This window comes from Ochotona curzoniae, unplaced genomic scaffold (assembly GCF_017591425.1).
Source record: "Ochotona curzoniae isolate NIBS_2020 unplaced genomic scaffold, NIBS_Ocur_1.0 scaffold_4506, whole genome shotgun sequence".
Taxonomy (NCBI): Eukaryota; Metazoa; Chordata; class Mammalia; order Lagomorpha; family Ochotonidae; genus Ochotona; species Ochotona curzoniae.
Window position 1 is genome coordinate 74,556,512 of NW_024467119.1, and position 13,369 is coordinate 74,569,880.

The following is a 13,369-nucleotide window of genomic DNA, read 5'->3' on the forward strand; positions in this document are numbered from 1 at the left end:
GAGGAGGGGCGAGTGCTGGGGGTGGGGGGGGGAAGGAAGAAGAGACGCCCGGGCACGAGAAGGGAGGAAAGAGGGAAGGAGGAGGAAGGAGCGCGGGGCGGGCCCGGGAGGCGCCCGGGGCGTGCCTGTGGCGCGGAGGCCGGTCAGGGCGGGGCGGCGCGGCGCACGCCGAAGGTTCGGCGGGGGCTGCCGGGATTGGGGCGCCTCGCTGGTGGCTGGCCGGGGCGGCAGCAGCTCCTCGGTGTGGCCGGGCTCGGCTCGGCGGGGCATGTTGGCGCCGCGGGCACCGCGCGTCCGGGATTGCTAGCTCCTGCTGGGCTTCCTGCCCCGCGCCCGCGCGGCCCCAGCACCTGGCCGCCGCCTCCACCTCCCACCCGGAGCCCGGGCTCCGGCTGAAGCGCACAGGCAGCGGGGCGGTGTGTGCCGCGCGCGGACCTCTGCCGTCATGGGGCTGCAGCCCCTGGAGTTCAGCGACTGCTACCTCGACAGCCCGTGGTTCCGGGAGAGGATTCGCGCCCACGAAGCCGAGCTCGAGAGGACCAACAAGTTCATCAAAGAGCTCATCAAGGACGGCAAGAACCTCATCGCCGCCACCAAAAGTAAGCGGGGAGACGTGAGCGGGCACGGGGCTGCGGCGTGGCGAGGCAGGGAGCAGCCAGCCTCTCTAGGCGGAGACAGAAGCTCCAGAGAGCCGGATCCAACCAGTCCGGGTCCCTCGGAACCCGGGAGGGTCTCGGGTGATTGCTCCTACCGCAGTCGGGGGACGTGAGCCAGGGGCCATCCGTGGGAGCGCGCTGTCCACGACCCCGCCGGGCCCGACCAGGCAGCCTCCGGTGCTGCGCCCTCGGTTGCAGGGACCTGAGGCTCGCACGGCCCTGGGACAGGATTGTTATTATCGTTGGTATTTTTATTATTTGTACTTTGAAGCTGCTCACGGTGTCCCGCCACAGAGTGCTGTCTCTTGACCGCTCACCAGAATCTTGGCTTTTTAGGAGTTCAAAAAGCCGCACCTTTGCCCTAGCCTCCCTGCCGCCACTTCCCCACCACCACCTCGCGACGGTCTTACCCCAGATCTCTCACTGTGCCAAACCAGAAAGTCCACCTGTTTTGTGCTGCTTTCTGCACATTCCTTTCCTTTCTCCGTGCTGACGAGGGGTCAAAGATTGGGCTTCGAAAGGGCTGGCGGACGGCCCTCCCTGCGGCCGGAGTGGAGCCAGCACTGTTTGCAAATAGGGAATTCCACCCTGGTCATGCTTGGCGCGCCTGCCCTGATCTGTTGAGAAACTCAGAGAATTAAGTGTGGTGGGGCCATCCCAGGGAGAGAGGCCAGCTGATGTACACCGGTGCGTATGGAGTTGGGAATGGGCAGAGGTTAGCTCTGGGGAGGAATTGGGGAGGCCGACCCCTCCTGGGACCCACAACCCCGGCACAGCGCACAAGCTGCTTGTACTGCCAGGGCTTTGAACACTTATCTTGAAGAGTTGCCAGTGTGGAGAGTTTAATTACCCTTGGGAAAAATAACCTGTGTAAGACCCTCCGTCCTTCTCTGATTTTGCATTAAGGAAGATTAAAGCAAACTCACCTGGTACCCTGGCTTGCACCTGGCAGGGAGCCTGGCCCAGGTAACTCTCATTTAATGATTGAGTTGAAATGCTTTTTAATGAGAACAATGTAATAGGCTATCCCTGTAATTTTGGAGGCAACTCAGTCACTCCTCCGGGTGATCTCCCAAGGTATCTGCCTTGTGGTGCAGTAACTTCTTTAATGTTGTAAAATCAGAGCTGGGAATTGGTTAGCATGGGTTATGCACTAGGGTTTATTTGGTGAATGCCTCTCCAGGCCTGTGGCATAGGGTACATGGCTCCTGTGGGAAGTCAGGAGCAGCAGTAAGTACCTGGAGAAAGGTGAACAGAGGGAGGAGGAAGAGCAGAGAAGTCAGGTAGGTGTGTGGGGGGAGGGGAGAAGGCTCTTCCTGTCCATGACTGTGAGCCGGTGACCAGGCTGGGGGAGACCGCTTCCCAGTGGCAGCAGCCGAGGACAGGAGCGGCAGATGGCAGTGGCAGTTTGGCCCCTGGCATAAAGCTATTTATGCGACTGCATACCAGCTCTTCTGCCAACAGGACACAGGCCTCCTGTCCCAGCAGCAACGGCAGCGGGTACATCTGGGGGGGGGGGGCAGCTGTCAGGCTTCCTCCTCACAACGTGGACTTGCTTACATTTCTGAATTGGAATCTTACTCCTCTTTGCTGTAAGAGGCACCAGAACAAGCGGAAAGCCCTTGTCTTGCTAGGTTCCACTAAAATTCTTCCCTAGAAGATGCCAGAAACAGAGCTCTGGCTCACATACTTTTGGCAAGTTAGAAGACTGACATTTTCCCACTTGATCCTTACTGCTCCAGTTGGAGACGAAGATTGGGCTGGAGTCCGGAGACCGGGTTTAAATCTTCAGTGTTAGGGCCTTGCTACGTGACAGTTGGTTCTAGTTCTGCGCTCCGTGTCTCCTGCCTTGCTTGTTAGAGACCTTCCTAAGGTTCTGCAGCACTTAGAAAGAGCTTGGTGAGGTCATTGTTAGTCCTGGTCACTCGTTCATCTGACCACTTGAGCCTTCTGTAACATTCGAGAGCCAAGAAGGACACTGGGTGCGCCATCCGTAGAGGAACTGTAAACTACATCGTGTTGTTTACATCCCCAGATGTTTTACACTTTGTTTTGCAAAGCTAGCCTTTTGTGCATTTTTAGGGTTGTGTGTTTAGGATTGTGATCGGTTTTTAATTGCTTTGTAGGGTGCACTAACTACTGTAGGTATATGATTTTGATGTTAGTGCGTTGGGATCTTTTATAAATACTTGAGGAAGTTGGGAGTCCTGAAGGCTTTCTACGGCGCTCACTGAAAGGACGATCCGGAGAGACTGAGCACCTATGATTTGTTAGGGCCTGTGATTGAGCTATCAAAAAGTAAAAGTACAGGCCTTGGCTTTTGACTTTATTGTCATGTAGTTGAATTCCCTTCCATTTAAGGAGCAGTTTTGAACTCCTGTCTGCAATGTTCCGAGTGCCTGAAGAAGCAGTGGATGCTCTGCTTTATAAATGGATATGTAAATCCTGCTGGGAACAAGAGTTGGTTGTAGACACTAGCAAAGGGGCTGTGTTTTAAGGAAGAGAACCTTGCCAGATTGGATCCGGCTGGGAAGCAGCCAGAACACCTGCAGCTTTCGCCGGGAGCGAGGAGGCTAGTTTGGCTGGAATTGGAGCGCATTTCAGCCAGTGGGTTGGGATGAATGGGAAAGTCAGTTTGATTGTGCGCAGCCATGAAAACCAGGCTGGGAATGTAGCTTTTGTCCGTAGGGAGAACTGCTGAGGTTCTTCAACAGGAGACTGATGTTATCTGCAGGAGATGGCTTAGAGCCCGGGTGGGGAACATCCAGCTGTTGCAGGCCTGCAGAATCATTTGGTCTGGTCCTGCCAAGGCAACCACGGGGGAACTCCATAGATCCATAGCAGACTGATTTGTAACCTGATAATTTTTGTGTAACCCTGAAAATGACATAAATATCCACATGGCCCTTGGCAGAAAAAGAGAAGCTTCCCCTACATAGTTTAGAGACTGCATTGGGCATCTGTGTGTAGAAGAGGTTGGAGAGAGCAGTGGGGGTAGGGAGAGCTCCTGTGGGGTTATTCACTTCACTTATCTGATTCTCTGTTCAAATGGGCTTTGAAAAAAATTCTCCACTCCTTTCATTTTGGTACTAACCAGTGTCTTCCTTCAGTGCAGTCTAAAGTTCTGTAAGCATTTCAGGTTGTGCCTGTAGTTTCTGGTGCTTTTGATTCATGTAACTCTACAGCATATTTGCCAGAAAAAAACACATTTTTGTCATAGGGTTACATCAGTAGTGGTTTTTTGAGAAGGTGTATTCTATTCTGTTGGGAAATATTTTTAAGTTTCTATTTTTGATAGTTGACAAGAGGGGGAGAGCTTCCATTTACTGGTTTACTTTCTTAAATGCCCTTAACACCTGGGGATGGGCAGGGTTACAGCCAGGAGCCACAAATTCCATTCTGGTCTTCTATGTGGGTGGCAGGGCCATCATTTGCTGCTGTCTTTCCTGGCACATTTTGCAGGAAGCAGGATCAGAAATGGAGCAGCTGGCATCCTAAGTGGTGACTTAACTCACTGTGCCATAAACCTGCTCTGGGAAATATTTGCAAAATAAATCTTACTGGGGGCCCAGTGTATAACCTAGTGGCTAAAATCCTTGCCTTGCACGCAATGGGATCCCATATGGGTGCCAGTACTAATCCTGCCGGCACCACTTCCCATCCAGCTCCCTGCTTATGGCCTGGGAAAGCAGTTGTGGACGGCCCAAAGCCTTGGGACCCTGCACCCACATGGGAGACTCGGAAGAAGCTCCTGGCTCCTGGCTTTGGATTGGTTTAGCTCCGGCCACTGAGGCTGCTTGGAGTGAATCAGTGGATGGAAGATCTTCTTGTCTCTCCTCCTCTCTAAATCTGACTTTCCAATAAAAATAAAGTGGATCTCTAAAGAAGTGTTATTGGAGTTACATAAGATACTTAGGAAAATTATCTGTATCCACACACAATTGTAAGCTGTTGTAATGCAGCATGAGTGTGCTCGGGATCCTGCTTTAACCAGAGACATGGAAAAGGATCTTGTTAGTGGACTCAATATTACAGCTGATGACTTTTAAGTGTTGGCATCTCTTAGGTTTTGGTATTTGCTTTGTTTCCCTGAGGAAATCATTTGAGTTTCTGTTTGTTATCTTTGCTGCAGCAGAGAAATTTGGAGAATTATCCTAAATTGGTATGACCTGAAACATGAAGTTCAGAAAACTTCAAAGAATTTGACTTCTTATGCTTGAGCCTCAGTTTTCTTTCCTGTAAAATGGGATACGAGTGTTCTGAAGATGGAAATGTGACGTGCTTGTTGGTCAGCCAACATTGTCCTAAGTCTGACAACCCAGAGTTAAGTGTCTACACCCTTGTGAACATAACTTCAAGAAAGGTGACTAGGTATCTTTCTGAGAGTGTAACTCGGCGGTTTCAGGCCCTTCCTTGGCAGAAGGGAGCAAAGGGTCGCAATTACATTGAACACTATGCCAAGTTTGTTACAGTAAATGCATTTTCTGGACTGATAATTGGCTGAAGAATGAGCATGTGTCCCACTTCAGGCTGGTGAGACTGAATAATCTCTTGCGTTTTCAGGAAAAGGTTTCCTTTTGTGACTGAAGGAGACTTTAAAAAGATGGTTCTGGGAGATGTGTTTGGGCTAGTGGTTAAGCTGCTAGTTGAGATGCCATGTCCCGTATCAGCTGGGTTTGGTACCTGGCTTCGCTTGGGACCCCAGCGTCCTGCCGGTGCAAACCTGGTGAGCAGTGGCAATGGCTCAAGGCCCAGACATCCGTATAGGAAACCCAGGTGGGGTTCTTGGCTCAATGCTTCCACTGACTGGTCAGTCCCTGTAAAGTTGAGTGGAGGGGAGGGGAAGTGAACCAGCAGATGGGAACTCTGACTCTGAATTGGCTGTGATGCCTGTATTTGCTGTTTGCTGTGTGAGCCCTTGAGCGGTGCCAGCTGAAGGAAGGTGGGACAACAAGCTAATTGCATGTGAGTTCTTGGAAACCTTGTGAGAGCTGCAGATTGTGCTGTGCAGGAAGCCATGTCTGAATATTTAGTTAAATGGCATCAGCTAGTTTGACTTGATATGCTATAATAAATTTTGTGTGGTATAATAAATTCTGTGCTCATGTTTCCACTAAGTGAAACTTAGAGAAGGATGGAAAGTAACATGTGTTTTAAAAAGTTGTTACAAAATGTATTTTTCCCTGGATGGAAAATAATTCTCACCAGTCATTGTGGACCCCTTGCAACTTCCAGCATCACCTGGGATCTTTTTGGAGTTCACGCTCTATTTTACTGCAGCAACAGGCTCATCTGTAGGGAGACTGTGAAAAGGAGGACCATCAACTTGAGCTAGGATGGGACCCAGCCAGAGTTGAAAAACTTGAAATGGTTTACTCAGAGTAATTCTTTGACTGGAATTGGAGTGTTCCTTTTCAGTGCCTGCCACTAGAGAGCTTTGTCTGTTGAGGACATCTTGCTGGTCAGTGGCTGATCTTGTGCTCTCAATGTCTTTCTCTGTCTTCCCATTTTCTGGAGCCCTTTGACATCCTGACTCCCTGTCCCCACTGAGGTTGTGTGGAAGGGAGGAGTGTATTTTTGTGTTTCATGCGAAAAATGTTGATGAGAGAATGGTATAAAGTGTCGTAACTTACCCATCCAAGGTCAAGTTGCTTTGCTTGCTTTTATCCATGTTCTATTCTGTGAAATGAGACCACTTTCCAGGATGTTGGGCTACTAGTTGGACTAAATGAGTGAATTAGCCCTCCAAGGCTGACAGTGACTATGCCACGTAGTCATTGCAAGCAGATGTCCTAATGTTAAGGCCCCTTTCTTGCTCAGCAATAGCTTCTCTGGTGCATAGAGCAGTTATCTCACTGTTTACTGCTTGTTACTCCTAAGGAGGTACTTGTTTGAGTCATCACTACCCTTGTCAAGCTCTGTAGTTGAGGGCGCTAGTGGGAAAGCCTGAATACCACGTGGCCAGTCAGCTCAGTGGTATCTGGGAGAAACGTTTCCTGGAACTTGTTGTGATTCACAGAGTCATCAGACATAGCAGGTTTTCCTTAGACTGCTGAAACATTGGTGAAACTTTTTGAAGGTTGAAGGCCTGTCACCCAGGGTGCTGAGGAGGAAGGGTTGATAAGGAAGAGTATTCTGCCAGAGGCCCTGTGCTGACATCATCTGACAAGATGCCTAAAGTTAGAGATACATCAACAACAGCATGTTGTCTGCTGGAAGCCCTGACAGCTCCTTGAATGCTGCTTGTATTGGTTCTGGTCTCTTCACAGTGAGAAAGAAGGTAACAGGAGCCTATGGAAGAGGAATTTTCCTAAGAGCTGTTAGGTGATCCTGTTCTGTACAACAGCTCTGAATTCCATAGAGGTCCAAATTAGCTGTTTTCACTGTATGACTCTAGTAGCTGTTGATCACCACAGCACACACAGGAAGTATACAAAAGTTCCTGGAAATCATGTTACGAAAAAGGACAACATGGATTTTTTTTCTGTGTTGAGACGTTTCAACTTTTTTGTTTCTTCAAGCTTGCCTTGCTTCATATGAAAGGCAGAGTGAGACAGAGATCAACTGATCAATTGATTGATCAATCTTCTGTCCACTGGTTCACTCTTCAAATGGCCACCGCAGCTGGAGCTGGATCTGTTAAGCCAGGAGCAGGAGCTTCTTTCAGGACTCCTATGTGAGTGCAGTGGCTCCAGTCCTTGAGCCATCCTCTGCTGTTTGTCTTGGCATGTTAGCAGGAAACTGGGTTGGAAGTGCACCATGCAGGACCTCAGCTGGTACCCACAGGAAATACTGGCACCTCAGGTGGCAGCTTTACCTGATAGAACACAGTACTGGGTCTTAAATTCTGTTTTTTAAAGCTTAAATTTCATTTGTCAGGCAGAGATGCTCTCTCTCTCACTTGCTCTCAGCTGGTAAGTGAACTAGCTAGCTTCCATGTGGTGTTTATTCACCAAACACCCCTGCAACAGGAGCCTGGAACTCCATCTTCCTCTTTGGGTGGCAGCAACTCAAATATTTGAGCCATCACCTGTTGCCTCCTAGGATGAGCATTAACAAGTAGGTGCAGTTAGAAGTGGAGCTAGGACTCAAACCAGGCACTCTCATGAGTTATGTGGATGTGCAAGGGGTGTCTTAATCCCTGGATCAAATGAATGTCCCCTAATTCCTTTTTTTTTCAAGTACCCCTGTATGTGTATATGCTTTACATCAAAAAGGATATAAGTTGTGAGGTAGATAAAAATATTGCACACTTTGGGCATTGGGACCCTGCACCCGTGTGGGAGACCCGGAGGATCTCCTGGCTTGGGATCAGCGTAGTTCCGGCCATTGTCACTTGGGGGGTGAATCAACGGAGGGAGGATCTTCCTCTCTCTCTCCTCCTCTCCCTATTTATCTGACTATGCAATAAAAATAAATCTTTAAAAATATACTGTACAATTTGCTAGACTGTCGTAAACCATGCTTTGGTTATTGACTATGTGGCAATGTATAAGTAGACTGTTTTTGAATACAGTTACTGAAAACATGGTCTTTTGCCACTTCTATAAAGTTATCTGTTATAGATGCAAATATTAAGGCTTTGTTTTATGGGAATTAGTGTTGTCTAGCATTGTTTTGTCATTCTGTATCTTGTTTAAAGATAACTTGTATGGTCCAGGTGGTGCTTTTTTTTTTTTTTTTAAAGCATTGAGTCAATGCATAGAAATCTGTAGAATATAATTCTGGTTGTCTTGAATGTTTTACAGATTAGTGGAATTATATTTCAGACACAGGCAGTTGCAAACTATCTGAAATATTTTTAAAAGGACGTATTTTTTTGATTGCAGTAGCTAAGATACTAAGCATTTTGTATTTGTTTCACTTTGTTCAGTGTGGCAAGGGCATAATAGAATGGTAAAAATTACATCATGTGGTGTTATTTACCACATTTTATAGAACAGGATACAGAATTGAGGGAGATTAAAAGCTTGTCTTCAATGCAGCTGTGTCACTGGCAGGGCTGGAATGTGGACATAGGTTTGTGTGTCTGACTCCCAAACCCTAAACCACGATACTAAGTGTGGCTTCTTCTGGGGAAGTTAATGATACATCCTAGGTATCTGGAATGTGTGTCCATTTGATGCAGTTAGAATATACTTAATTCAGTACAGTGACCGTGATTTAAAACTTAGTGACTTTTAAGGTCCCTGCAACTAAACACTGACTAAATCTCATTTGAGTATAGACATTGAGCTGTTGCTGATTCAGGATTGTTTGCAAGACACAGGCCTCCATTTTCCTCCCGTGCTTTCTCCCCCTCTGCTTCCGTCTTTCTCCCTTCCTTTCCCAGTTTCCCCTTTCTCCCTCCTCCACATTCCTCGTTTCTCCTGTCAGGAGAGTAGATTTTCACCTAGTGTTTGACTTCATTTAGAAAGTTTGAGATACTTTGGAAATAGGGAAATAAAAGAAGATGCAAAGAAATGTTAATGTACTGGGTACTTCAAGTGGTTCATGGAAATGTGGAATGAAAAGATAATTAAAAACTCTTTAAAGATTTATTTTTATTTAATTGGAAAGGCAGATATACAGAGAGAAGGGGAGACAGATCTTTCATCTGCTGGATTCATTCCCCGAGTGGCTGGAATGGCAAGAGCTGAGCCAATCTGAGGCCAGGAGCCAGCAACTTCTTCCAGGTCTCCCACATGGGTGTAGGTCCCAAGGCTTTGGGCCATCCACAACTGGTTTCCCAGGCCACAAGCAGGGAGCTGGATGAGAAGTGGAGCAGCTGGGATTTGAATTGGCACCCATATGGGATCCCGGCAGATGCAAGGTGAGGATTTAGCTACTTTAAAATTTCTTAAAGTGTACCCCAGGGTCTAACTTAAAACAGTAAAGTGGGAAGACATCAGTTCCATAAGAGCATAAACAAGAGCTGCACATCAGTAAAATTCCAAAGTGTTTTCTTTCTCATACATTTTTTTTAAAGATTTATTTTTATTATTTTTTCATTGGAAAGGCAGATATACAGAGACGAGAGACAGAGAGGAAGATCTTCCGTCCGATGATTCACTCCCCAAGTGAGCGCAACGGGCCGATACTATGCCGATCCGAAGCCAGGAGCCTCTTCTGGGTCTCCCACGCGGGTGCAGGTTCCCAAAGCTTTGGGCCGTCCTCGACTGCTTTCCCAGCCCACAGGCAGGGAGCTGGAAGGGAAGCGGGGCTGCCGGGATTAGAACCGGCGCCCATATGGGATCCCGGGCGTGCAAGGCGAGGACCTTTAACCACTTGCGCCACCGCGCCGGGCCCTCTCATACATTTTTGTATTCAAAAGATAACTTTATACCAATGTACACCTTTGAAATCTGTGCATATAGGGATCATAACATTAATGAGAAAAACAGCATTTGGAGGTCAACATTTTTTTTTGTACCAATACATTTCCTTTAATTCCATTTTCCATGAAGTTTCTGAATTCCCATTTCTTCCCTGAAGCACAGGAACTAAAACGTGTAAAGCCTCTCGCTGCCTTTCATCCTAGGGGCCAGGAACTAGCTCCAATCTGATGTTTGTAATACCTAGGCCTTTAGAGATAGCTGTATGCATTCATATCAGTTTTTTTGTAGTCAGTGGTTTTGTAGTATAGTCACTTTTTCTTCTGTGCACACTGTATTTGTGATACATATAGTTCTGCTTCATGTATCTCACCCTCTTTAAATGCCAGGTACAGAAAAAAAGATGTTTAATATTTGATTCATCTTATAACTTTATGTATTTGAAAGGTTAGGGAGTGAGCTCCTCTTCATTTGGTTGCTTCTAACATGTGTGCAACGGCCAGGGTTGGAGTCTGCCCTGTGGGGGCCAGAAATCTTGAAGCATACCTCCCAGGTTCTGTGTTAGAAGGAAGCTACTGTCCGGAAGACTGAATTATTTTAACTGCTGGACTTAACGGCTCTCCCATGGATTTTAAATTGTGAAACAGTAAATGTTTATGTTCATTATGTCTTACTGTAATTTTGTAAACTTGTTGTTGTTGTTACTTAAGAGGGAAGAAGATGGGGACAGAGCATTCTCGCTGGCTGGTTCCCAAATGCCTGCCATGACTGGGTGTGGAGCTAGCAGCTGGAAGCTATTCAGGTCTTCTGTTAGGTGACAGGGACCTTATTACTTGAGCTGTGGCTTACTGGAGACAGTTTAAGGTGTGAACCCCATCACTCTGATATGGGATGTGTACTTAACCATTACAGGCCCCAAACTAGCGACTTAAGAATAAGACCATGATTTCATAAACATTTTAATTCTAATGTTTTTTTTTAAGATTTATTTATTTTTATTGGAAAGTCCATCTGCTGATTCACTCCCCGGGTGGCTGCAATGGCCGGAGCTGTGCTGATCCAAAGCCAGGAGCCTGGAACCTCCTCCGGGTCTTCCACATGGGTGCAGAGTCCCAAGGCTTTGGGCCATCCTCAACTGTTCCCCCAGGCCTCAGGCAGGGAGATGGATGGTAAGCTGGGCCACCATGATTAGACCTGGCACCCATATGGGAACCCGGCACATGCAAGGCAAGGACTTTAGCTGCAAGGCTACCATGCCAGGCCCTAAATTAGCTTTAATATTGTTAAGCTAGTTGAGAGGTATGCACACATGTGGGCCTCCTGTTAGTCTGGGTAGGGTTGAGGCATGGAGGAAGCTGGGTGATTCAAAATTTCACTGTGTCTGCTGGAGGAGGAGGGGATGAAGAGGATAGCTCCTTGCTGTCAAACTACACCAGAACCAGGGATGGGGAACTGTTATTTGATGTCTCAAGAGACCCTGATGTGGTGGAAGAATGTCCCAAAGTTGTTGTTTGAGTGTTTTTGATAGTTCAGACGGTGTCAGTTTCATTGCCACCAGGGTTCAGGAAATATTCTGCCTAAGTCCACCTTAGTGCGTCCATAGACGCTTGCTGCAAAGCTTGGTCAAGAGTTTTAGTTTGTTCTGTTTTCCTTCTTTTGATGGGGCACTCAATGTGCTCTGCTGGCTTAGATGAACTGGCTGTCATGTCCCCCAAGTGCGTCTGGGCATGCTGTCCACTGCACAGGTATCAGCAACTGAAGCGGCCCTGTCCTAGTATATGCACTTAAGGCTGGACCACATATCTTGTGATTTTCCCTGTGGTTGGGGTTTGAGTTCAGCGATCTAGGAGAGTCCCCCAAGAAAGCTTGTTTGGAGTGATCTCAGACTTGACTTTTGTGTGTGCTAGCCAGTGCAGGGTCAGTTACTACCTGTACTAGTCAGCATACATACCTGTGGAGGCAGTGTCTGGTCAGTTGACCCACCTCTCAATCTCATCTTTGAGATGAACAAACAGGAGCTGTGCCTTAGCTCAACTCAGTCTGCCACAGCCCACTCTTTATGTATACCAACAGGTGCCATGGCCTAGTTGAGGCGACCCCCAAAAGCCCCCACCAGGCCATTCCCCAACCCTGATTTTTATGCATGCTGGCGTATGCTGTGGCCTGTGCCAGACCATCCTGCATCCCATCTGGCGCTCATGCCTATCCATGGGTGCTGTGGGTTAGCTCATCCCACCCCACCGCCAGACCCTGCCTACACATATACCAATGGGTGCTGCCATCTTGGTCAGGCCAGCTTACCCCTAGTCCTGACTCTCATGCTTGCCAGAGAGAGCTGCAGCCTAGCAGAGGAATGCCCACAGTTCCCCTACCAGACCTGCTGCCAGTACTGGATCTTGATGTGCTAGTTGGTGTTGTGGCCCTGCTTGGCATGGTCTGCTTTCAGTCCTGGCCTTTGTATATGCCAGTAGGTATTACAGCCTTGCCCACCTGGTCTTCTCTTAGTCCGAGCTCCTGCAAGGGTCAACCAGGTTCCTTTCAGGTGAGTTCTGTGGTCCAGCCTGAGGTGGTTAAAAACCTCCAACTTGTGAAATGATGAGTGCTGCAGTCTGAGGGGAGCCCACAATTCCCCTATAGAAATTCCCCTCAGATGTGGGTTTTTAACTTTGTGGTTGGTGTTGTGGTGCACCTTGACAGGGCCCATTCAACTGCTCTGACACTCACAGGTGGGTTCCACAACCTAAGCCAACCAGATATGTTCCCCAACCCCAGCTTTTGTGTGTGCCAGTGGGCAATGCTACTTAGCTGAGTCCAGGTGTCCTATGTGGGTGAGTGCCTTGGCCTGACTCAGGCATGCCCTCCAGTTCCCCCCTGTAAGCTACCTTGTCTCCCCTTCTCTGCCTGCAAGTGTAGTTGCCTGGAAACACCCAGAAGTCCTCTCGAACATTGCCTTGTTGGTTCCACTCCAGTACATGCCAAGGCTCCCTTCCCTATGTAGTCTGTAGCAGCCCCCTCTCCCTGCAGTGGCATGCCTGAGGACTGGTGCCATGATGTGCCACACTGCTTTGTGTGGTGGTGCTCAGTTACCTGCATATCTTAAAACAATACGATAGCACAATGGTATAGTTAAGATAGATTTGGCATTAATTAGGCCCAGGATGTTAGTCAGCTATTGGCTGCTTTTCTCCCAGTAATGTAATACTTGCCTATGTCCAGGGCAACCTAGGCAGTTGCCTACAGCTGGGGCCTAATTTTGTAAACTTTAAAATCCTAACTATAATGAAGAATTTAATGAATGTTCTTAGATGTTTTGTGTTATATAAGTTCAGTGTGGATAGTCGGTTTACATTCCAGGACTTTGAGAAGTATTTGATCTTTTTTTTTTTTAAAGATTTATTT

The 13,369-nt window shown here is 47.8% G+C and overlaps 1 protein-coding gene across 3 annotated transcripts in view; it reads left to right on the forward strand.

Annotated features, from left to right (window-relative positions):
• The first annotated feature begins 253 nt into the window (after positions 1-253).
• ARHGAP10 (Rho GTPase activating protein 10) overlaps positions 254-13,369 on the forward strand; it is a 322,621-nt gene continuing 309,505 nt past the window's right edge. For all 3 annotated transcript variants that reach the window (XM_040967286.1, XM_040967288.1, XM_040967287.1), the window contains exon 1: positions 254-599. In XM_040967286.1, coding sequence (XP_040823220.1) covers positions 446-599 — 154 coding nt within the window. In that variant the 5' untranslated portion in view covers positions 254-445. The remainder of the gene's footprint in view (positions 600-13,369) is intronic.